This window comes from Neltuma alba, unplaced genomic scaffold, assembly GCF_004799145.2.
Source record: "Neltuma alba isolate B1F8T4 unplaced genomic scaffold, ASM479914v2 tig00007486_pilon, whole genome shotgun sequence".
Classification (NCBI taxonomy): Eukaryota; Viridiplantae; Streptophyta; class Magnoliopsida; order Fabales; family Fabaceae; genus Neltuma; species Neltuma alba.
The window spans coordinates 1-25,812 of record NW_021634796.1 but is presented as its reverse complement, the minus strand read 5'-3'; the positions used below and the strand labels follow the sequence as shown (position 1 = coordinate 25,812).

General features: G+C 32.1%; 1 protein-coding gene and 1 pseudogene across 1 annotated transcript; both read right to left on the bottom strand.

Moving 5' to 3' along the window:
• Positions 1–1,693: 1,693 nt before the first annotated feature.
• LOC114752676 (D-3-phosphoglycerate dehydrogenase 2, chloroplastic-like) lies at positions 1,694–4,661 on the bottom strand. The gene is made up of 5 exons (XM_028941416.1): positions 3,954–4,661; positions 3,070–3,446; positions 2,807–2,917; positions 2,603–2,698; positions 1,694–2,516 (listed from the first exon to the last, which is right to left on the bottom strand). Exons 1-5 carry the CDS (start codon positions 4,585–4,587, stop codon positions 1,845–1,847), a joined length of 1,890 nt encoding a protein of 629 aa, XP_028797249.1. The 5' UTR covers positions 4,588–4,661; the 3' UTR covers positions 1,694–1,844.
• Positions 4,662–23,744: 19,083 nt separating this feature from the next.
• On the bottom strand, positions 23,745–25,754 carry LOC114752674 ((R)-mandelonitrile lyase-like; annotated as a pseudogene).
• Between the last annotated feature and the right edge of the window lie 58 nt (positions 25,755–25,812).

Sequence of the window (25,812 nt, the reverse complement as noted above, 5' to 3'; positions counted from 1 at the left end):
GATGCAAAGGGCGGTTTTATGAAGCTCCCCTTATGCTTGCTCCTTCAATTCGAAAAAAAGGGGATGGTCACAGCAGGCATTAAAGTTTTCTATAGAAACTCCTGCCATCACTCAAAATGTGACTGTAACAGTGTGATGAAGGCGTGAAACGCGATCAACATGACCTCGAGGGGACCTGTAAAGCTAGTGCAAGGGGTAGCTGTATTGTGAAAACATCTTGTCTCAATAATAACACTTGCGTGTCCTTTAACTCCTTTTTCTTGGTTTGGATAGGAGGGAGAGAAATGGAGATTAAAGAATATTGGGAAGAAAAACTGCAAAAAATGGTTTAGGAAAGGTCTTATTTTTAATGTTCCCACTTTCCTTCGGCCATGTCACGTCTTTAGGTTGGCAAAAAATAAAATCAAGCCTTTAGCAAGTGTTCCCCCTACCTGTAACCACTTGAAATTTTTTCTTCTTCTTAATTTTCGTGGGTAACAAAATAAGACTTTAATTACTTAAATTAAGCCTCCAAAAATTGCGTGAGATCTCAGCAGTTCTAGTCGCTTTCATGGGGTCAGCACTCACCAAGTGGCTTAAAACAAAAATCAACTTTGTGAAATTAATATGCTGACCAGATGTGGAGCTCTATTGAACAAGGATCTCCTCCATTCTAAGGCAATCTTCTCTGGTTGCTTCAACAAATAATAACATATAGTGCGTAAGTTGACTCGAAGCCCTTGGAAGTAGTATTCCCATCCCATCCACAATATTTGATATGTGGTTAGGAATTAGCAACTAACATTGTTAGATCATTGTTGATAAGATATTGGCAACTAACAGACATTTCACCATTCACAATTATTTGATATGAAACCATATTTACACGCTACTCTCTCTGGTTCTATTTGTAAGTGTCAGATTTGAAAGTGTATGATCCATTTTATAAATTTCAACTTAGACTTGTCTTAATATTTAATATATATTTTTAATTTTTTTATTATTTATTCTCTCTCTCTCTCAACAAATTTTTCCATGTATTTTCTTTTATCATTTTTCTTATTGTCAGAGCATATTTAGAAATAAAAATATATTTTTTAAGTTTTAACCTATTTATTGATTTTAAGTAATTGTTCGTTATCCGTGAACTAAGTTATTTAAAGCTTACCGAAGAGAGTACATAATAATTTGATGTGAATCCCATATATTGCACAATCGTGTGAAAACTTCCCAAGTCACTTTAAACATAAGCTTTTTTTTGTGAAGTCCACTCTGAAAGCACACCAACCCACCTTCGCTCCGGTTTTCGCTTATCCGTCTTGCAGGAAGACAAGCATCTTGGTTTGGTGTATAAGAATGATTAACAATTTGTGAATCATCTCTAATAAATACCCCTTATTATAGGTATATATCGCCATAGCAATAATATCATCTCATAAAATATTCCAGGAGGCTAGAAAAGATTTAGCATCGTACTCCTGCACCTTTTGTTGCTGGATCTTTGCCTTTCTTTTTTAAAAGATTACCATGCAATCTCACGTTTTCTTTCACGAGCCAAATGATTAAATGGCAAGTTTCTTGGCATCATTCCTGGGCCAATTGAATATAATTACACTGAGGAAATTTCCAATGAGCATAAAAATAGCACTACTTACAAGACAAAAAACTACGATGATTCAAAAAGGAAAAAAAAAAAAAAACAGACAAAGAAAAAGAAAGAGGAAAAAAGGAAAAACATTCACAAGGGCTGTTTGTAGTTCAGCTAGTTTGATTCCCAACTTATACAATACCAGACACCTTATGATACACATCAAACTTTCTATATCACATTAAAGCACCTTATGTCCTGAACCATATTGTATGAACTATAGGTTAAGAAACACAAACTCTTCGACAGCAGGCACAGACCCTATCTTGTTAAGAGTCTCAGTGTTTGGTTCTTCATCAACACCAATAGCCATAATGGCCTTCCTTCCCCTTGAAGTTCTTCCCACACTCATGAAGCTCACATTCACATTCTCATTACCCAGTATGTTCCCAACTTGGCCAATCATGCCTGGTTGATCTACCTGACGACACAATATTAAGTTTCCCTCCAAGCTCACATCCACATCAAATGATCCAACCTTTATGAGATGGGGCACCCCAGATTTCACTTTGCCTTCAATGCTTATCACTCCATTCTCAGATACAGCACTTGCAAACTTGGATTCTACGTTTGATATCAGTACCTGAATGGAATCCACTGGGAGCTCTGGAGATGAATTGACCACAACTCTTTCCTCACTGATCCGGAGACCCTTCTGCTTTGCTATGAAATCTGCATTCACAAGGTTGATGATTGAATCCGATATAGGTTCAATGATGCCTTTTGTGATCATAGCTCGCAGAAGCCTTGTGTCCAAGTCATCTGGGTCTCTGGCTGATAGATAAACCACTTTTACAGATTTAATACCACTTCCTCCAGACACCAACTGTACAGCTAGCCTGCCTAGCTTCTCGGCTAGCTCGACAAAAGGAGCCAGTTCAGACATCACCTGATGACAGGAGCCATGTTTCAGTTCAGTTGCTTCAACAATATAGTAATACCAAGTCAGAGGTTGTGATCAGTCATATTGTTTACCTCAGGAGCAACCATAGGAGCATTAACCGCGGTTGCAGAAAGTTCCCCTTTCAAAGCTCCAAGCACAGCCTCTGCTATTTCAATGGCTACACCCTCCTGGTGAGCCAGAATTTGACGCAGGTAACTTGGTCAACCCTAAAGAAGAGAATTGAAACAGGAAGCTGAAGGATAAACCAGCAAGTCAGAGGGTAAACCAACACAAACCTGTGCCTCTTTCGTGCTAGCTCCAAGATGAGGCGTGACAGTGACATTCGCATGTTGAACTAACTTACTCCCTGGAGACGGAGGCTCCTCGGTGAAGACATCAAGTGCAGCCTATTCCCCATCATATGATATATATATATATATATATATATATATAATAAAAAATTATAACAAGTAGCACAGTTCACAACTCAGAGACCATATAATACACGGGAAAAGAATTCAGCAAACACGTAAAACAAAAGGGTTGTTCATATTCATACCTGAGCGACAATTCCACTATCAAGGGCTCTGACTAATGCATCTTCATCTATAACTCCACCTCTAGCGACGTTGATGATGCGGACTCCCTTCTTCATATTGGAGAAAGTATGGTCATTGAAGATCTTGTTAGTGGTGGGGGTGAGAGGCATGTGGAGGGAGATAAAATCTGCAGTGGATATGGCCTGTTCAAATGACACCAGATCGACTCCGACTGCACGAGCCCGGTCTGCAGGTGCATATGGGTCATGAGCAATCACGTTCATACCCAAACCTTTTGCACGCCTAGCCACTTCAGATCCTACTTTACCAAATCCCATTATTGCTATTGTCTTCCCCACCAGTGAAACCCCTACATATTTGCTTCTTTCCCATTTTCCTGCAAAATTGTATTGTATCTTGTCATATCCTCAGTAGATATATCTCTACATGTATAGTTTGAATAAAAAAGATTTTGGAGCAAAATAATTTTTGTCTTTTCCGGTCAGCTTTTGGTTCTTGGCCTTGCAATGGATTTACCAAATATTGACCTAGAAAGACGCTATGGAGACTTCTCACTTTTGAGTTTCATTTCCTCATCAGCTAAGGAAAATATAGAATCTTACCGAATTTCAAGTACTTATGACAAGTTTCTATGTGAAATTAGACATACCCCTTGATAGATCCACAAATAGTAATGGTCAAATCTAATTATTGCCGCATTTGGTCAGCCAAAAAAATGCAAACAAGGGCAGAACTACTGAAGGACGTTTACTCTTTCTCTGTTTAATGTTTTCTCCTCTGTTTTTGGCTTCTGTTATGTTTTTCTAGTGGGAAAAATAGAATGGTTTTGCTTCTCTCTTTGACGAAGTCAACGCTGAAAGTTAATCCAGAATCCATTTCTTACCAGCTTTCATGGAGGCGTCAGCCTGAGCAACATTTCTTGCCATGGCAGCGATCAGAGCGATCCCATGCTCTGCCGCAGCAATAGTATTGGCCGTCGGAGCATTAACGACCAGACACCCAAACTCCGTCGCAGCTTGCAGATCTACATTATCAATACCCACTCCAGCTCTTCCCACAACCTTCAACTTCCCCTTTGCAGCCTCAAACACCTGCCTCGTCACCTTTGTACCACTCCGTACAATCAAAGCGTCAAAGGAAGCGATCTTCGAGCAGAGCTCTTCCGGCGACAGGTTGTACGCACACTCAACGTGACCAAACTCTCTCAACACCTGAAGACCAGAGTCTCCGAGCTTCTCGGAAACCAAAATCGTGGGTTTGGTACCCAAGGAGGTAAGTTCTAGATCGACGTTGGGGGTTAAGACAGAGGACTGAGAAGGGTCAAGCGTCTTCAAAACATTGTTGATGAGGAGAGAGAAGCGTCGAGAATGGCGTGGGAGCTTCAGAGAGGTGATGGGTATGGAGGAAGCAGATGTGTTGTGGATGAAGGAAAGAACAGAGGATTTTGAGTTCAACTGTGAAGAAGAAGAAGAAGAGAGGAAGGCGGGCTTGGCAAAAGAAACAGAAGAGGAAGCCATGGAAGAGAGATAGAGAGAGAGAAATTTTGTTCAGTTATTTTGAGGGGTGTGCTTCAATGAGAGAGAGAGAGTGAGTTCTCACATGTTTTTGGAGGGCCTCTTATGGAAGAAGGAAGCAAGGCAGGCGAGCGGCAAATTCAACTCTTTCTTCCCCACATTCATTGATTGTGATTTTTGTGAAACTGACCCCTTTTAAAATTCTTGAATTCTGTAATAAATGGTACTCCTCCGGTCTTTAATATAGGACTCAATTGGTGAGTTGGTTTTGGTCCTAAATATAATACTCATTTTTTATATTTATTAATTTTCTCTAAATTACCCCTATAGATACTCCTTCAACCATAATCAAGTAGAAGAGAAGAATATGGTATTGAAAAAGATGATTAAGGCATTTTAGGAAAAACATGTCACATTTCTTATAATTAACTAACTTACCTAACTTTCTTAATCTAATCAAATTAGTTAAATGGGTCTTATATTAAGGACCGGAGGAGTATGTTTTTTATTTTCAAATAAGGTTGTCAGAAATATTTTAATTGGACTTGACCATACTAAAATTTGACCCATATATTAGATATATCAAATAATTATTTACAAGATAAATTAGGTAATTTTTTCCTGAAATGATAATAAAATTGTAAAGAAACATGATATCATTACAACACTTATTTGAGTTTGGATTAACTAGCATTATTATTAACATTAATAATACTTTCTCGAGTGAAATATTAATAATACTTTTTATAACAAGTATTTGTCAAATTTTCTTATTTTGTGAAGATTGTACCATAAAAGAATATAGATAATTTATCATATATTAATCCACGTAACATTAATCACATAGTGTAATCAACAACTTAACATAAATGTGGGCAAAAAATTTTGGGTTTAGATAGAAATTTGTTTGGAAAGTTGTTGTTCGGGAACATTGTTGTCTTGAAAAAAATTTTTGGCTTAAAGTTGATCCTAAAAGTTTGCAATTTGTTTTCACCCCGTTGAAATACTAAAGTGAACTATTAAAAAATTAATTTTGACCCTAATATTTTTATTGATAAATGGGAACAATGCTCCATTTTAACACTTTCAAATAATTTTAAACCTAAAAAAACTTCCCAAGCAATATTCTTCCTAGATGAAAACTTTCAGAACAAATTTGTCTATTAACTTAAAAATTTTAGTTATATAATTTTTGGCTAAATTATATAGATTTCCTTAAACTTTAATCCATGTGCAAATATTAAATAACTCTCCTAATCTCTAAAACTTAACAATGAGTCATTTTAAATTTTAAGGTTTGTGCAGATAACCCTTGCTAATAATTATTTTGTTATTTCACTGATAAATTATAATATGTTATTGACAAAGTAACCTCTTCAATTTTGCTTTCAAATAATCTCCTCAATCTTTGATGTATGTGTATGTAAGGTTCCTATACAAGAGTTATTGACTAGTTCATGAAAGTTAATGAAATCTAATAAGTTACTCTTTTAGTCTTATTTATAAGGTACTTATAACATATTTTACATATACCAAGAAAAATTTTAAAATGCATTAACTCTCCATTAAAATATAACAATGTTTTAACTTTACCCATATTTAATATATACACTTCTTAAAAGAAATAACTACCTACAGTATAATAAATGAAGGACAAAATAGTACATTCACGTTGAAAATGTAATTAAGTGACTTATAAATAGGATCAAAAAATCTTCTCTCTCTGCCCTATAAATATGACCAGAGGAGTAATTATTTGTAAGAAAAATGTGTTAGATTTCTTAAAATATTCATCCTTTTGAAGATTTATATTGGAGTATATTACAATAGGTTATACATCATACAAAAGTTTATTTATGTAATAATTGGAAAAATATAAAAAATATGATAAATGAAAGAGATTGGAATGTGTTATGAAATTAACCAACAATGAAAGTAGATTGGAGAAGAGAAGTAGACAAGAAAATGAGAGAATGATATTGTATTCCTTGCTTTGCTTCACTTGCCTCACAATACAATGACATGCCTTATTTATAGGCATAGTCTCACACATAAGTTACATTTGTACTTAAATGATAGATAGTGGACAATAAACCATATGAATATGAGTGGGGGGAGTTACAAGATTAAAGACATAGTGGAAAGGTAATGGAGTAGTGGAAGATTAATGCCTAGTGGAAGTAGTGGGAGTTGATGATGAAGTTGAGAGGAAGAGGAAGAGGAAGAGGAGGATATGGACATCCACATATTATAATATTCATAACACTCCCCCTTGGATGTCCATTATCTAAGATATGTGCCTCATTAAAAAACTTCAATTAGGAAAAACTCTGTGGGATAAAAACCTAGTAGAAGAAAAAAAGTACACATTCATTGATACACTATTCGATGCTGCCTCATTAAAAACCTTGCTAGGAAAACCCAGTGGGAAAAAATCATAGACAAGGAAAAAAGAGTACAGCATGTATTAACTCCCCCTCTTGATAACATCAATTGATATCCTTGAGTCTATGACATCTGATATCATGAACAAACTTTGCAAATATTGTAATAGGAAGTGACTTGGTGAACAAATCTGCTATATTTTTATTTGAATGAATTTGCTGGATATATATTTCACCATCTTTGGATACATTGTGAGGTAAATACTCCATTTGGAATTACCAGCATGTGAATCAAAAAAGAATCTAGAATTCTATTCCAATGTCTTTGGTGAAGAACTATATCTTATCAGTAAGTTAACAGCAAATGATATGTGACATCATGCATGACTGATAAGATATGATATGGTACTTCTGGACCTATGATTTGGTACTTCTAGACCAAATAGTTCTTCATCAAATTCTCAAAATCTAAAAGGTTCTTTATTCACCTCCACAAATCTCACAACCATCAAAGTATATAATGGATATGATTTATCCATATAAAAATACTTTAAGGCTTTTTCTTGTATCAATTATTTGATACACAAAAATCTTCATTTCTCAAGTATTCAATTGCCAATTCGCAGCAAAACTTTGTTCTTTTCAAGCCCTTCATTTCAAATTCTTTCTCATAGCTTTTGTAAGCTCTTCAAGAGTTCCAATAATATTATATCATCAGCATAAACAATTATAGCAAACTCACTTTCAGATCTTTTCATAAAAATACATGGGCAAATTGGATCATTTTTATATCATTTCTTCAACCGATATTTACGTAGTCGGTTATACCACATACGCCCTGATTGCTTCTGGCAACTTATTTAACTTCATCATTGTGCTCAAGAACTTAAATTGTATGCTTCTGGCAAGTGAAATTCTTTAGGGAATTTCATATATTTTGATTCAAAACTATAAAATGGATCATACATACTGAAATTATTTTAATCTTCATAATATTTTATATACTGAAAGATTTTCTTATATATGCTCCTGGCATATTTTTGAATCCTTCAAAGATTATCATGTAAATTTTACTATTTAATGATCCTCATCCAGGGGTCATCTAGCAGGCACATTTCATAATGCCAGACTATTCAAATATGCAAAATGATATCCACCACAAAGTAATATGTCTCATCATAATCATTTGTGAAAATCTATATTTTCACATAAACATCTATCTATTCTATAAAAACTTTATATTTTATGTGTTCGGACTGCAGGCCTATTTTCACATATCGAAACAATATTTCCATCACGTATTTCCTTTTTACTTTTCTTCTTGGCCAAATTTATCTCTACTTTGCATGATAGATCTATGTGTAAGATCCTCTTTTTATCACGTGATATTCTTATGAAAAATCATTGTCGACAACTTTACCTTTTTCGGTTCCATTTTTTTCTTTTGTGACATAACTTGTTGAGATCTCTTTCTTCCTTTTCAAGTACTTGAACCTCTTCTGGAGTTTTACAATTAGTTATGTCTTGACACTCTTCTAGAGTATATGCCTCCTCAATATAACTTCTAAGTTTTATGTTCCTCTTTATTCAAAATATTTATATTGGAACCGATTAACCTCCCATGCTTCTGGCATGTCTTAATATTTAAAATAATTGGAGCATTTTTAGCTAGAATAAGAGATTTAAAAATTTTCACTCAAGTCAGTAAAATATTTTGTAGTATTTCATGAATGCAATTTTGATGAACTTCTAGTCCATACTAATATATTTGAGGATCTATATTTAATAGTAATAATGCATTCCATGCATTCTCTTTTCCAGCTACTCAATTTCTCCCCCTCATGTTAGGAAAACTTTGTCGAATAACAGTCAACTAATTATGTAGTATAAGTCTCCTAAATCCATTTGCTTCTTTTAGGAACATTATTTTGTTCCATTTAAAAACAAACAAGAAGAAGGAGGTTCTTACCCAACATATGTCCCAACTTTCTTTAAATATCCATCTATGTCCTTTTAGTTATCAGTTCCACTGATAGAATGTGATCATACTCTTTATCACTCTTATGAATATATTTTTCGCTTTCAATAGCACACCATCAATTTTCTCAAATATTAGTCTTCCGGACTGTAACAAAATTTTCAGAACTACAAAGTTCTTTTGTATCGTTTCATTTTTAGCCATTAATCTTCAAGACTTTGATATAGATTATCAAATTGTGACAATTTTGTCATGCTATCTGTTACTACCACAAGATAGTCTGTTATCAAATAATCATCAAAACGTGATGTGGCTTCTGGCCATCTAATCACAAAATCAAGAATATAATGATAGTAGAATCATGAAAATATAAGAAAAGTAAGAAATAAAAATAAAAATTTTCATATCTCAATATGATGAATAAAATATTCGATTGCCACTGAATCAATATGGTTAATATGCAAAACCATCATTTGCTTTAAATAAATTGGAGAAATCTTACTAAACTGTTTGGATCAAGCTATCTTCAAAACATCAACGTGCATCAACTAGGAGCCATGAACTCTGATGGTAGAGTCTCGTGCTGATAACGTGTTATGAAATTAACCAACAATGAAAGTAGATTGGAGAAGAGAAGTAGACAAGAAAATGAGAGAATGATATTGTATTCCTTGCTTTGCTTCACTTGCCTCACAATACAATGACATGCCTTATTTATAGGCATAGTCTCACACATAAGTTACATTTGTACTTAAATGATAGATAGTGGACAATAAACCATATGAATATGAGTGGGGGGAGTTACAAGATTAAAGACATAGTGGAAAGGTAATGGAGTAGTGGAAGATTAATGCCTAGTGGAAGTAGTGGGAGTTGATGATGAAGTTGAGAGGAAGAGGAAGAGGAAGGAGGATATGGACATCCACATATTATAATATTCATAACAGAATGTTATATTTACTTTTTTTTTTAATTAAGAGGAGCATGCACAAACGATATAATATTACAAATTGGACCTACAACCTTCCACTTACTACAATGTCACCAATCGAAATCTTATATTTAAATTAAAATAAACACTTCAGTTAATTCCTGCATTAAAAATGGTAAAGAGTATTATATTATTTTAGTGATATAATGGACAAATTAGTGACATTAGAGTTATTTGCATAAAAATAAATTCATAAGAACTTGAGGTTATATAAAATTCAGCCCATTTTCTATAGATAATTGAAGAAATATATATATATATATATATATATATATCTCGAATTCGGTCTCATATATCATTGTTTCTTATTGCCAACTATATATCATTGTTATGAATACTTTATTGAGAAATCACAAACAAAAAAATCTTCAAAATAGAAAAATTGTGAATAAGACCCATTACAACATTAGCATAAGTTTTGACAACAATTAAAAGCAAATGACAACAATTTTTGTAAATAGGTCTCTATATGTAATTTTTCAATTTAATGTCTTTTTTTTAAATTTTCTCTACTTTATTTTTTCCAATTATGAAAATATAGCTCAAGTCAATTTTCATTTTATGCCTGCCTAAAATTTAACATTAAATCTATCAATTATTCAACAGTGCTAACTTAACTTATTTACCACTATTATCAGCACACAATTTTTGACATATTAATTAAATTAGTTAAAAGAATCCGCATATTAATATTAATGTCCACTGCTCACATTTGGCATTTATAAATAGTGAGCATGTGCACTTAGATTTGGTGTTTCCTTCCTCCCATGTTCAATGACACTAATAAGAGTGGAATAAAATAAAAGTTTATTCTATTTGTTGGGATAATTGATTAACGATTAATGGTTTTACTCAATTATATATAATAAACAAGTGGATTGAAAAAAGACAAATGATCGGCTTCTTTTTTCTTTCGGATGCTAAAACAATATTGATATACTAAAGTAACCAATAAGTGGAAATATAAAGAGCAACATGTAGGGTCATGCTCATAACCTCAAAAGAGTGCATAGCCAAAAGTGATTCATTATACTTTTGATATAATTATTATCATTATTACTCCCTCTGGTTATTATTGTAATTCAATAATTAATTTATAGATAATAAATAATTATTTAAAAATAATAATAATTAAATATATATTTTTAAAAACACTCTTGTATAAATGAGAAAAAGGATAAAAATTGTAGGAAGGGTAATATTAAAAAAAATCATTAAGTATTAAAACAAACCTAAATTGAATCTTATAAAATAGACCATACTTGTTTTTAATTTGAACCTCTAAATAGGATGAAGGAGTATATGCCAAAATGCACATTATTATTATTATTATTATTATAATTATTATTATTATTATTGCAAAGAGCAACATGTATTGCATAAATTTGGTTTTTTTTTTTTGTACTATAACTTTTTGACATCTAGTTTTAACGAGTTAAATTGAATGATATCAGGATTAATTTGGGACAACTCTTTCAAAAGCATTTTGACGTCTCCCAGACTCAAATTCATACCTTATGCTTAATGGCTATTAGAGGGGGGGAACAGATCAAATGGTCGGTTCACTGAAAAACTAATAAACTAGCCAGTGGTCTGGTTTGGTTTTGTTGTTGAACCAGTGTCGGCAAAAACCGGCAAAAACCAGTGATGAACCGATTTGGATAATTATGTTACTATTGGTTATATTCTTTTCATTTAGCCCTAATGTCTCACTCAACATAGATTTAAATGGATTTTAATGATAATTTTGATATCAATGATTATTAATTTTAGTTATTTATTAATCTTAAATATCAAAATTCTCAATATTGTTATACTTTATTATTATTGCAATCAAACTATTGTTATATTTCCTTATATTTTTGTTATTAATAATTATTAACGTTGTTATATTTTAGTGTTTTTATTAAATTATTTATTTTAATATGACTGGTTTGACTCTAAATTAATCTCAGTCTAACCAACTGACTCTTGAACCACTCCTCACTTGCTTAGTGTCCGGTTTGGTTTGTTGTTCCTTGATGGCTATAGGGTATAACTGTTTATATTAAGACCAACACTTAGTAGATTTAAAATTTGAAAAGGTGAAATTGAAATAACTATAAATAAGAAAAAATCTAAACAACTTTAAAATTTAGGAGCATTCATTTTCATTTTTTTAACTAAAACTCACATAATTATTATTACTCCTATAAAGTTTTAAAGAAAAAAATATTTGATGTCATTAGTTACAAGATCCCAAACAATTTTTTTTCATATTTTGAAGATAAAAATTTGAGTTAGTATAAATTTTGGTCTCTCAAATTCGAGCCAATTTAATATTATCCCTAAAACATTAAACATATGGTATTAGTTTCTAAATTTTTTACCATTACAAAATGTTAGTTCCTAGTACCTTCACACTATTAACTTCATCTGAGATGGTAGTAACATCTTGATAAGGCGAACATATAAATTGACACATATGGAATATAATAACTTCGAAATAAAGTTTGGGGGGGGGGGAGCAATGTGAAAAGAGTATTATTGCAATGTTGCTGCTTTCGAGTGAATCAGTGAGAGGTCAACAACGTACTTGCCATCTCCATTTCTATTATTCTTACTGTGGCATGAGTCTTATGTAACTATTGCCTCTTTTTTTCTTTTTAACTTTTTTTTTAGGAGGTTTTCCCCAGGGTATCCTCATAGCCGGTGGCCATGAAACTAATCCCTCGTCCCTACGGTCGGCGCACGAAGCGGCAGGGGACTGGCCACGATATGTTTTTCATTCACAAGAGTTTGGAATCGAACCCCCAACTACTTGCTTAAGGGATAGATGCCGAGCCATCATAACAAGTTTATTTCAAGTTATTTAGTAGCATTCCATATGTGCCAGCTTATGTCTACTCATCATTAACTATGTTAGTGATATCTTCGACGAAGTTAACAGTAGGAAAGCATTGAGGACTAACGTTTTGTAATAGCCAATATTTTAGTGACCATTATCATGCCTTTACAATTTCAGAGACCAATATAAAATGGCTCAAATTTGACTCTAAAATTATCTACACAGCCTCAATGTCAGTTAAACTTGGTCATTGAAATTTATGAAATTTTGGGGGTTGGTGGAAATTACATATTCGAATTGAACATGTGCGCTTAAGATGTGATTTTATTTTTTGTCCACTTTCATCGTAAAATCCGTCGGATTACCTGCATGGCGTGATTCCCTCGGTTGCCGCTGAAAAAAGAATTGGGGTTCAGATCTTGGCCCCAGTGTCCTTTGTTGTTTTTTAATTCTCAAATCACATCTCCTTTTTCTCTAGTTGGCCCCACTTGTCATTTTTCTATTAAATAATTAAAAAACAAGTAGTAAAAGTCATTATTTTTATACTTTGCAACTTGTTATTACAGGTTATCTACGTTGTTATTAAAAATTTTAGTAATTATTTTTTTTTTTGAAATCTCATTATAATTCTTTCTATTATATTTTTAGTTGCCTTCAACACTTTAATCCTAAGAGATGATGTTGGATGTATCTAAAAAGTAATATCAGAGTGTTGGATACTATATTACCTAAAAAATATTTTTATATTATTTTTTAATCATACCGTATTAACAGTATGTACGTATGCTTTTTTCTTGAAAATTTTCAAAAAAACCCTAAAATTAGTTTTTTTTAATTCAGGCGCTAACATTTTAAAATGACAGAAAAAAAGTAAACCCAAATTAGATTTTTCAAATGCAAGAAAAGTGACAAAAATGCCCTTTGTTAATTCAATTAAAAAATGTGTTGTTAATCCTAAATCGAGATTTGTGATTTCACAATTATAACTTGTTATTTCTAGATGAATTGTTATCATTTTTATTGATTCACATCTTATTTCACATGTTATGTATAAGAAAAAAAAGTGTTGTTAATCCCTGTAATTTCATAATTAAGACTTGTTATTTTCATATGAATTATTTTTTTTTAATTGATTTATATGTTATTTCACATGTATATATTGGAAAAAACGTGTTATTAATTCCAAATCGAAACTTGTTATTTTCAGATAAATTGTTATTCATAGAGGGGTATTTTTGTTATTTTTTGAATTTTAAAATTTCAATTTGGGTTTATCCATTCATCTCTATCATTTTGAGTGTCAAGTGCCTAAATTGAAAGATACTAATTTTAAGATTTTTTTGGTTGAAATTTTTCCTTTTTTTCTTTTACTAATCCTAGTTTTTAAATTAACCTTAATTTTAGCAGGAGCAATAGGCTTTGAAATAATACTAGTGTTTGCATTTTTAAGTATGCAATAAATACAAATTGTAAAAAAAGTTATTATTATAATTTAGAGAAATTCATTTTACAGGTGCCTATACTTCTTAATTTTTTTAATTTAGTACCTTCGTAATTTTCTCTTTAATTAAATTTTTTTATGCTCTATTAGAATTATTATTATGCATGTGCAGAGAAGGTCATTAAAAGCACCGGCAAGAAGGATATATCACATAACTCGGAGTTTTATAAAAAGGGTAAAGAAGATCAAGGAGAATACTCAATTATGTTATTAAATGAGACTTTTTAGTCAATAATATATCTAAAGACTTGGTTGTTAACAGAGGATGATAACACGAAACGAGGTTACTGTTGTTTATAATTTTGCTACGTTAGCACTACTAAAAGTTAACGGTTTTAACAGAGGAGAACTAATATAGATACTAAATTAAAAATTTATTTATATTATCCTAATATTTACAGGGAAGTCACTATATTCATGTGGGTCCCATGATTTGGAGTCATGTTTGGTATTCAGAACTGCTGCCGCCAGTGAACACAGAAACTTGCTGGTCCCAAGTTGAAATTTTGTTTTCCTTCTGCTAAAAAATTTTGAGTTTTGACTCACCAACCATTCTGACGGAAAAAGTCACATTTATGAAATTGGATTTGTTTTCCCTCTTTTCTTCAAGTATATAATTAAATATGTATCACAAACATCAATTACGATTAATAGCTCAAAAGATTGATTACTTTAAAACAAAATTGAAAGCTCAAATGCTATGAACTAATAAAAAGAAGAAAAATATCTTACCAAAAAATAAAAAATATCGTGAACTTATATTGTGAACCGAAGGGAAGGGAACAGAAATCATTGACTTACAAAATATTGACTTTTTTTTTTTACCAATACAAAATATTGACACTGAACTTTGGGGAGTGGGATATGTATTATTGTAATTAGTGTGCCAATTATTGTAAGTCATGTTATTTGAGATATCGCATTATTTAATATTTTGGAGGATAAGAAAACAACGCGGCGCATTCCTCCTTATGTTAAGATTGTCAAAGATAACAAATTATAATGACGTAAGGTGACCGCAAGTTCCAGTTTTTACTTTTAATTTTAATAACCGGAATGGTTTGATCAAGTCTTCATAATATTAAACCTAACTCCAATTGATTGGTTAGTTAGACCAGTAAATTGCTGAGTTAGTTTTTTTAGGTCAAATATCCCAAGTCAGTTGGATTTTAAAATAATCTCGTCAGAAATATTAAAATTAGATCATTTCAATAAGTGTGGTTTTAGAATTTGAATTTATGTTGTCCTCTGTATAAAGTTGAGACCGCTTACCATCACAATCAACAAGTTAGGTTATCTTTATGCTTTAAGAGCTCTCTTCGAATGGTTTATGTATGAGTCTTCCATATCCTTTTTTTTTTAAATTAATACCCTTTTTATTTAAATATTATTTTTTTGAGTTATATACCAATATTTTTTATATATTTTTAATTAAATTATATTATTTTAATTGTGATTAGGCTAATCTTGACAAGGAACAAAAACTAGATTCGGTCACTAAATCGGTTGAGGTAGTAGTTTAAGGGTTAGTTGGCCAGATCAGGGTCAACTCGGAATTAAATCGATCATATAAAATAAAATAATTTAATTGAAAATAACAAAATACATAACATTAATAATCACTAATAACAAATACAAAAAATAGATAATAGTTTTAATTGTAACAACAACAAAGTATAATAACATTGAAAATTTTGAGTTTTACAATTCATTAATAACAAAAATTAATAATCATTATATCAAAATCATTACTAAAATTCATTTAAATCTATAATAACATAATCATTCAAATTGGTCCATCATCGTTTTTACTGTTGCACATCGGTTTGACTGATTCAATATCGGTTCAACTATTGACTGGTTCAATGTCTAAACCAAACCGGACCACTTGCCGGTTCATCAATTTTTCAGTTGAATGGACTAGTTTGGTCTGATTTTTTAATCCTTGAATCTTGATTCAATTAGGATTAGATCATTAACTTTTGAATTGATCATAACTTATCTGCTGTTTAGTATTCTCTCAGGTTCAAAATATAAGATAAATTTTATCTATTTATGTTTATTAAGAAATTAGTTAAAATTAGTTTTAAACAATAAATATACAAAGCTAGGGGTGTTCATGGGGTCGGAATAGGCCCGTCCTAGTGAACAAGGAGGGGACAAGATTTCTGTCCCATGTCCCATCCCATGGATGTTCTGTTTCCCCTTTTTTAAAAAAAAAACACTATAAATTTTTGTATGAATTTTTTTTATGTTATAATGCTTATTTTTTATTGGGCTTCTAAAGATAAAAATATTATAAAAAATATTATTTAGAAAGCTCAATTATATTTATAAAAAAGGTGTAAAAATAATATTGTAAAAAAAAAAATAGAATAAACACTATATAATGACTTTATGAATTATTTTATTGAGGAATGAGATTTTGTTAAGATATACTACAACTTAAGAGCTAAAAATCATTACAAAAATAATTATTATTATTAATAAGTAAATTGAATAATCTAATAATCATTATTAATCTCGTTCTGTCCTGTACTTGTCCCATCTTGAAATTTTTTTTGTCTCGTCCCATCCCAGTCTCGGTTCTGAACTCACGGGATCGACACGGGAGGGACGAGACGACCGGGATGGGACAAATTGAGCACTCCTATATAAGGCATGCATCCCCCCCCCCCCAAATATGTGCTTATTAATGAAAAAAAGAGAGTAAAAGATGCAAAAAAATGAATAAAAGAGGATAGAAAATATATGGGGGGAAAAATTTAAAAAAAAAAACTCATTAAATTTTAGACAAAATAAACATTAGCTTATAAAAAAATAACCCCTCTAACAAAGTTTATCTTATATTTTAATGGAAGGGAGTATGTTGAATCCAACAAATATGTTATGGTTATGTTTAACTTAGGAAAAAGATGTATCTTATTTCTAAGATCTACTGAACATTCTAATTTTTTTAGTAGTGTAATTTTTTTTTAATTTTTTTGTGCGATTTTTCTCAGAATCTTATTTTTGGGTGCAATTTTACCTTTGAGTTATTGTTACACTTAAAATAAGATTAGGGCTGAATTTGTACTTTTACCTTTTACTTATTAATGATATAATTTTTTTATTCATTATGTATATATTAGCAGTTAATGATTGCGTGAAAGCGGAAGGAAGGGGCTGTGTCCCAGAACCAAAAAAGAAAGTAACAATTTAATTTAATTACACAAACTTTTCAATATTGTCTTAAAGAAAAGAGCTGTCACTGTTTAAAATATCTTCCAAATCTTAAAAATAATAATGAGGGGGCATGTGATAACATTTTATGCTAAAGGAAACAAAACTGCTCCCACGAAAAAGGAATTAAAAATTTTATGAAGAATAAGAGTTAGGTGGCGGGTCGCACAAATAATAAAATAAAAGGTCACAAGGAGCATGACATTAATGATGATAAGTTATTTATAAAAACTTTGTTTCTAAATATAAGTAATTTTTGTACGGTAGTTACAATTTTTTTTAATTTATCATTGTTGACTTAATAAATGCACAAAGACATAAAATAAATAGGTGAAAGAAAATATAAAATATAGTTTTAATACCCTTTCTTTAATAAGGTCGCATGTGAAAAAATTATCAATTTAATATATTTTTTTATTTGCTGGTTAAAATGCAAGTATAAATAAAAGGGAATAATTTAATTAAATCTATTTGAAATAGAAAAATCCTAATTTAAGTCTACATTTTTAACAAATTCTTAATTAGCCCAAGAGGCCTAATTAGAGATTTCTAAATGTTGCTAAAAGACCAAAATGCCCTCTGTAATTAAAAGCCTAATTTTAGTTTTAATTCTTTTAATTGAATTTAACTAACATGTTTTTTCTTTAAATATTATCATATGAAAATTTGGCCAAAAATATTATCATATAAAAAAAATAAAAATCACGATTATGACCAATAAAAAAAATTGAAGAGTCAAGATAAAAAAATACATAATTTCTCTAGATATCCATATAATTACAAAAATATGGGAACCTAATAAAATTTACGATTTCAAATGTCAAAGATTAACAAGATCAAAGTTTTTTTTGTGAGAAAAAATCAAATAAAAGATTCATGAAATTCTTGAATTCTATCAAATTAATTTTACTGTTTCAAAAATTATATCGAGACTCATCAATTCATCTTCAATTTTTCGGTCTCCAAGATTTATTCAATATCAAATTTTTATTATATAAAAAATAACTAAAGGCCATAAATTCTAGAGTTAACATAACATTCACAAGTACGAAACACTTTGACATAAAGTCTAAGAAAGACCACATCCTCATTAGTAAATCTACTAGAATAATTAAAACTAAAATTAGGCTTCCACCTACATTCAATTTTCCTTTTTGATTACAAGAGGCATTTTGGTCTTTGCAAATTTGAAAATCCCTAATTAGGTCTCTTGTCCTAATTAGGAATTTGTTAAAAGTATAAGCTTTAATTAGAATTTCATTATTTCATATGGATTTAATTGGGATTTTCCCTAAATAAAAATGGAATGGCGTGTATCTATGTGCATGCATATGCATATTGATGACAGTATTTTGGCTGGGGTTGTCTCTTATCTTAGTGCGTGACAGTGACGAGACCTTGCTCCAAAATACTCGTCGTCGTTTATTTGTATTCATATTTGCTTTTTGGAGCTGCTCATTATAAATATGTTCACATAAATCAAAATAAAATTTGTTTTATACAAAAAGAATTTCAGTATAAAGCACCTAATGTTGCGTCTCACTCTCACGTAGGAAAAACTTGATAGAGTTTGTTTTTGCTATATATATTTTTCTTATTGAAAACAATTATATTCGAAGTACTATCAGTATTGAATATAGACACTCCTTCTCAAACCTTAGCTTGATAAATTTTAAATCTCAAATATTAGTTCAATTTCATATTTATATTTTGGATTATGCTTTTTGTTTACATTCACCTCCCTCATTTGGATGTTATTTGTTTCCAACTAGATTTTTGTGCGTGTTAATTATTTTTTACTAATAATTTTGGTAGTGTGATATTGAATATAGATCAATACAAGGACCTTGATACTCTTTATGGCCACTCTTTTGGATACTCCTTATGTATAAAAATTCACAACAAGTGGCATTGTTTATAAGTAATAAATACTACCTCCTATCCATAATAAACTAGATAACTAATTTAGAAAGATTAAAATATTGGTTAAATTAGTTAATTGTAATAACGTGTGTTTGTTTTCTTTTCCTTGTATCCCAAAAAAAAAGTGTGTTAATTTACCTAAACTACTATAGTTTATTATATTCATTGAAACTATTCATTGACAGGAACCTTAACAATCAATAAGGATATTTTAAATAAAACATTATAAATTAGAAAACAAAATAAATTGAGGTATTATATTTTTAACAAAATCAAATACCTCCATTAACTCTTATGTTAAGGAAGGAGGTAGTAGTGTGGTTTGTGTGTGAGATTAGGAAATGTTTAATAAGACTAGTTAATTTGGAATTATTAGGATACACTATGAATAAGTTCAATTAGTCAATAAACTTTAGAGCCCGTGGTCCTTCATTATTCTAAGTTTGAAATGGTAAAGTACTTCACTTCCGGTTCTAATTATAAGATCTTATTTATAGTATGCAAATGATATCCTATAAATTAGGACCGGAAGTAGTATCAGATTACCAAAAAAAAAAAGGTGCCAACAAGAGTTGGTCTAATTGTTTAGAAGTTACACTCATAATTCATAAAGTTGTGAGTTCGAATCTCATTACTCTTAAACCCAACTCACTTAAACTTTTCAGTTAAAAAAGAGGAGAATATTTGTTTACTCTTTGGCATGTAAATAGAATTATCATGATAACAATGATTATAAAAAATTTGATAATTTCCATTCATACTCGTTATCGCCCACTGGAATTTCGATCTGAGCTTTTCTCACTATTTTTAAATCTTTTTGTTTTTTCTCCTTTTCGTGATTGTGATGGGAAAATTTTATTCCAATATAAATGAATGGATGAAATCTATCTCTGTTCTTCTGCTACCGAGGAGAGAGGGACCATCCTTTTGCCTTCCTGTTTTTTGATCTATTGATAAGAATACAATCTTAATTTCAGTTCTTTTTTATTTTTGTGCATATTTAATTAAATCTAAAAACTAACTAATCCCTCAAAACAAAGGTAACAACCTATGTATAATAATTAAGATCGTATTACATAACATTGTATTCATAGCATTACCATAACAAAAGGAACTGTAATTGAACCAAAAGTACACTTGTTTCTTCCCTTTTATTCAACTTTTATGGTAGTAACTTTATGAATATCTAACAGAATTCTAATAGAATTTTATAAGCACGGTTATGAAATCTTTATTGATATATGCTTATTTGTAGTCTATAGATATAAATTTATTTTAACCTTAATTAATTTTGAGACTCATCTTATGAACATTTTTATAAGAAAAATATTAATAGATTTGCTGAATGATAAAATTATTTTTTTCAATCTTTTCCTCTCCACAATAAAGAATAGGAAGAAAAAAAACATATATTATTGGGGTAGAATGCACAATCTCATCATTTGCATATGAGGCGCAATGTGCAAACTAAAGAGGGGGGGGGGGGTGGAGGGGAAGAAAAGGGTGTAATTGAAGTAGAGTAGTTGAGTGAAGAAGTGAAGATGAATGAAAGTGAGAAAATAATGGCCAACCTTATTGGGTCTCTTTGGATGAAAGCCTACATAATTATTATGAAGAAGGGAAAAAAAAAGTAGGTGGAGGAAGTGATTGGTTTGAATATGGCCAAAGAAAAAAAAAGCAAAAAGAAGCCATCAAATATATTACTTTTCTTATCTTAATTATAAGTTACTTTTATTATATTTTCCTAAAACTGATAAAAATCTTAAATCTCATTAGCTCTATCTTAAATTTAAAAATTTTCAAATATTCTTTGTTTAATATTTATAATTTTTTTAAGAAAATAACAATTTACATAATAATAAATTAAGAGTAAATTAATACATTCATACTAAAAATTTAATAATACAACTTACAATAGAATCAAAAAATTATTTCTCTCCTTAATAAATGAGAGCAAGGGTGACTTCAAATACTTCATCCCATCATTTTCATAAAATATAATAATCAAGTTTTATATATGCAATTTAATTTTTAGAAACATCCTTATTGGTGGAGGGGGAAGATTAATCAATGTTTGATGTAGTATGTATATGTGTGTGTGTATGAATAAATATATAAATGATACTAAAAACTTCAGACATGCTTTTAGTAAATGAATCTCTTATAAACATAAACAAGCTAAAAGAATTCTCTTATATTTTTAAAATTCTCTTATATATTACTTATGGTCTTAATTATAAGAGCTAGTTGACTAATTTCAGGAGATTAAGGAAAGAAGTTAAGTTAATTAGTTATTTGTAATAAGATGTGTTGTCTCCCCTAAAATATCCTTACTAATTAAGTGTATTGGCTATAACTACCTTATTAAGAGGATTATCTTAGAAAAAAATACATAAATATGAGAGACAAAGTAGATTGATTCTTATATTTAGGACCAAAATAAAAATCAAATAAGGTGTTATATTAAGAACCGGAGGTAGTATATAATGTCTCTGATTTTATTTATAAGACCTCGTTTTAGAATATAACGAGATCTTATAATAAACCGTATGTAGCATATGTTAGCAGGGAATATTGGGGGGGGGATCTCAAGCACCCCATTCCTCTCTTGTTATCAACCCCCGGGGGGGGGTCTCAAGCACCCTATTCCTCTCTTGTTATCAAAAGAGCACAGCACAGCAGAATATGGAATGTGGATACACAAGTAGCATTTCATTGTTTAAATGCCGATAACATTGCATAGTCGCGAACCCGCATCACAATTATTTTGTGCGATCTTCAATCAAAAAATTTCTTTTTATCTCTCATCCCATTTATGTCATTTCTAAAATGTAATTAATTGATGAGACATGGTGCGTTAGTGCACCTCTTTCTGCAACCGTGCAGCGATTAGCAAGCTGGATATCATTTGCATTCAAAACAGTTCATTCCCATTGGAATCTCAAAGTCGGCTCAACTTGAAATCACTAGTCCAGGTATATTTTCTTTGCTAAATTTGTTTTCTTCTTTTGAGTTACTTCCAATCACTTTAGCTTTTTCAACACTTGTTATGGCTTATTTAAAATGGTTTATAAGTAGTTTTTTAATCGTACTTTACGTAATATGAGATAAGTATGTGAGAAGAGTTTTTTTCTATTTATGTGAATGTACTGATTGATCATGAATCCAAACAAACCTGTAATCTTTCTTTTTGTTCGTTTGCTTAAGTTGTCCTTTATTCTTTTTTTCTTTCATATAATATCTCCGGTCTATTTATAGACTCATTTATAGTTTACAAGTGATGTGTTATAATTAGGGCCAGAAGTATCATTATTGTGTCTTTTTATTAAAAAGAACAATGTGATTAATTGAGGTCACGTTTAGTATGATTGAACGATTTTTAGGGAAATAAAATTGAGATGGGAAAGGAAAATGGGCCTTCTTCTACAAAACCAATTTTGCATATCTGATGTGAATAAAAACATGGGAGAATTACAATGAGGTCCCAAGTAATTAAAAAACAAGTCCCAAGATTGTCATTCTCACTGTAGGACTTGTTATTACAGGCTGTTCAGGTTGTTACTTGTGACTTTGTAGTGATTGTTTCTCTTATGTGGGACTTGAATGTAATTCTCCCTAAAAACATGTTAAAAATATAGAATTTAAAAAAAAAGATTACACAAATATCTGTTTAAAAAAACAGAGAGAAATATTTAGTTTATCATTTCAATTAATGATCGGAAACGCACTAAAGCTTTTTACCCTTCCCCTTCCCCTTTTTCACCCCCTCAATTAATTAAACTTGTTTTTTTACAGTCACTAAATCCAGCCTCTATTTTATGTGATATCTGTGAATCAAATATCACAATCTTCCTAAAACCTTCTTTGTATTCAATCCATGCACCCTCTCATGAGTCTATTAAAGGTATTGAAAATTAGACCCATCATTAATTAATTAAGACGATGGTTCAAAAATTAAAGACTTAATTATGGTTGACCTGGGAGAAAAAAGAGACATAAAATTCAGGTTGATGGACTTGTTTCAAAACTCTTAACCGGATTATCCATAGAATCGGTTCACTAATCCCTAATGTGATTAGTTTACCCGAGTTGGATTTTAATATCATGAGAAAATTAAATTTCACTCACAGTAAACCAAACTACAAAAAAAAAATGAAAATAATGTGAAGCCCAATTAGTATAAATCTCACTGTTCAAAGCAAATATATACAATAGTGCATTATTCTGTACTAAAAAAAAAAGGTACAAAATGTGGCCCAAAATAACAAAAAGAACCAAAGGCTCATTCTCAATGGAGGTTTCTCCGTAAGGTTATATCTTAAAACCCAATCCAATCATTTGCTTATCGCCCTTTCTCTGATCATCTTCAACCCCATATACCTAATCAAAAACAAACAACCCATTGTTGGCAAATATATATAACCCTTATTATCTCACGGCAATTAAAAAAAAACATTTTTAAAATAAATAGATTATAAAAAATTTACCTTCCTAGCATCATTAAGGTGGCCTGAGGTTTTGTTCCTGGAGATACACCAAACACTGAACCATCCACAGTGAAGAGACTCAATCCCATGACTCTGAGATCGCCGTCCACCACACTCCCCACCACGCATCCCGCCGTGGTAGTGCCATATTGTTGCTCACCGTCCGGCTACAGAAGTCCTCCATCTGACCAAAGTTGGCCTGATCCATCGGCAATGATGGGCCCCACGAACCTGAATTCTTGGCCCCCTAGCCAGTTTCTGAACTTGAAATCATCATGGCTCTGCTTCTCAACACCTCGCCGATCTTCCTCGTCCCGTTCACACACCTTTCAACGTCAATAGGGTTGTTGAAGTAATTGAATCTGACGATCGGATTCCTCTTTACGGCCCATCGAGGCCAGCCGAGATGCCCACTTGATACTGGCCCTGCTATCTCGTCACCAGTGAAGCCACCGTGATGAGATCGGCGACAATGGCGCGCCGATGAACACGAGTGAGGGAAAGAGGAGTGAACGGGACGAGGTTCGAGGATGCTTCTGTAAGCCCCTGAATCTGTGATTCCCCACGCTTGTATCAGAGAGGACTCCAATGGAACCGAAGGGACAATGTTGATCCCATTTCGAGATTATCGTAGAGATAATGTCCGACGAAGGGAAGATGATGAGTCCACCGAATTCCCCATGAATATATAAGGTCTTGAACCGATCCCACTTAGCAGAAGAAGCTGAGGGCTTCCAATGGCACCGGCACAAAGATCACCTCGCCATTGTCTCGAGTTTATTGGCATGGTGGAACCTGCACAGCGATGAAAATCTCAAGCTTCACGGACTGATTAGGTCGTTCTTGCATGATTTAGAAGATGGCGACGGGGTTAGTGTTAATTAATTACCTTCCTAATCGGTCACGGTAAATCACACCACATCGCAGTTTGCTTTGATCGGCATAGGAAGAAGAAGATGAAGAGGCAAGAAGAACTCTCTCGCACGCTTGCGTACACAGCGACTTTGATATTAGAAGCTAAGCTTTGGCGTATGATAAAGATCCGCAGAACTGTGTCTTCTTCCTGAGCTATCGAACGTTGATCCTCCGATTTTGGTTCCGATGGAGTGATCATAAACTGAAGCCATTGTAGGATAAACGCCGGCTTCGAGCACCCGTCGCGACCGCCGATTGCCATGTCTTGAGCTGTGGTTTGAAGACATGGCCTTCTCGACCCAATGGTATGATTCGTTGACGAGCTGAGGTTCCAAGACAGCCGGACTTGGCAAAGAGTCGGCGTCAGCTCGGCTGTAGAAGCCGGCTTTTGGCGCTACTTCCGCCAAGAACGCGGCCGCGGGCGTTGGGGCACCGTCTTCGGAGGTGAAGGATTCCGCAGGAGAGTCACGAGCGTTGGCGTCGTTAAGGGTAGTTAAGAAGCCGTCTTGGTCATGACGTTGGGTTTGTCGTTGGAATGCCGCCACGTTCGAGGACGAGGACGCGATATTTGTAAGACAGAGTGGCGGCGAGGGGGCGCCGGCGGTACCGCCACCGACGATGATGTAGTCGTAGTAATCTTCCGGTGGGAAGTCGGTTGCGTTGGAGACGAAGCTCAGGTCACTGGGAGTGGTTCTGACACCGATCAAAACAGAAAACAGTAAGATCTCAGAGCTAATTAAAGGTTGAAAAATTTTCCCGAGAAAATGACAAGGAAATGGATTACCTGGTTGAGATGATGGAGGTTCTGAAGCACAAGAAGTAAGGATTATCAAGAAAGGGAGATAGAGTACGGTAATGGTGATACTGATACGTGAAGCCATTTTTCTCGAGAGAGAATTCTCTGAGAAGGAAGAAACAAGACGATGAGGAGAGAGAAAGGCTCTGTTTTACAGTTAATCAGCTTGCCTATTGAGTCCAGTAAGCAAAATTCTTGATTTTT

Coding starts and splice junctions, on each gene's coding strand:
- LOC114752676 (XM_028941416.1), bottom strand. CDS start 4,587: ATGGCTTCCTCTTCTGTTTCTTTTGCCAAGCCCGCCTTCCTCTCTTCT. Junction 3,447..3,953: donor TGACGCCTCCATGAAAGCTG/GTAAGAAATGGA, acceptor ACAATTTTGCAG/GAAAATGGGAAAGAAGCAAA. Junction 2,918..3,069: donor ATAGTGGAATTGTCGCTCAG/GTATGAATATGA, acceptor GATGGGGAATAG/GCTGCACTTGATGTCTTCAC.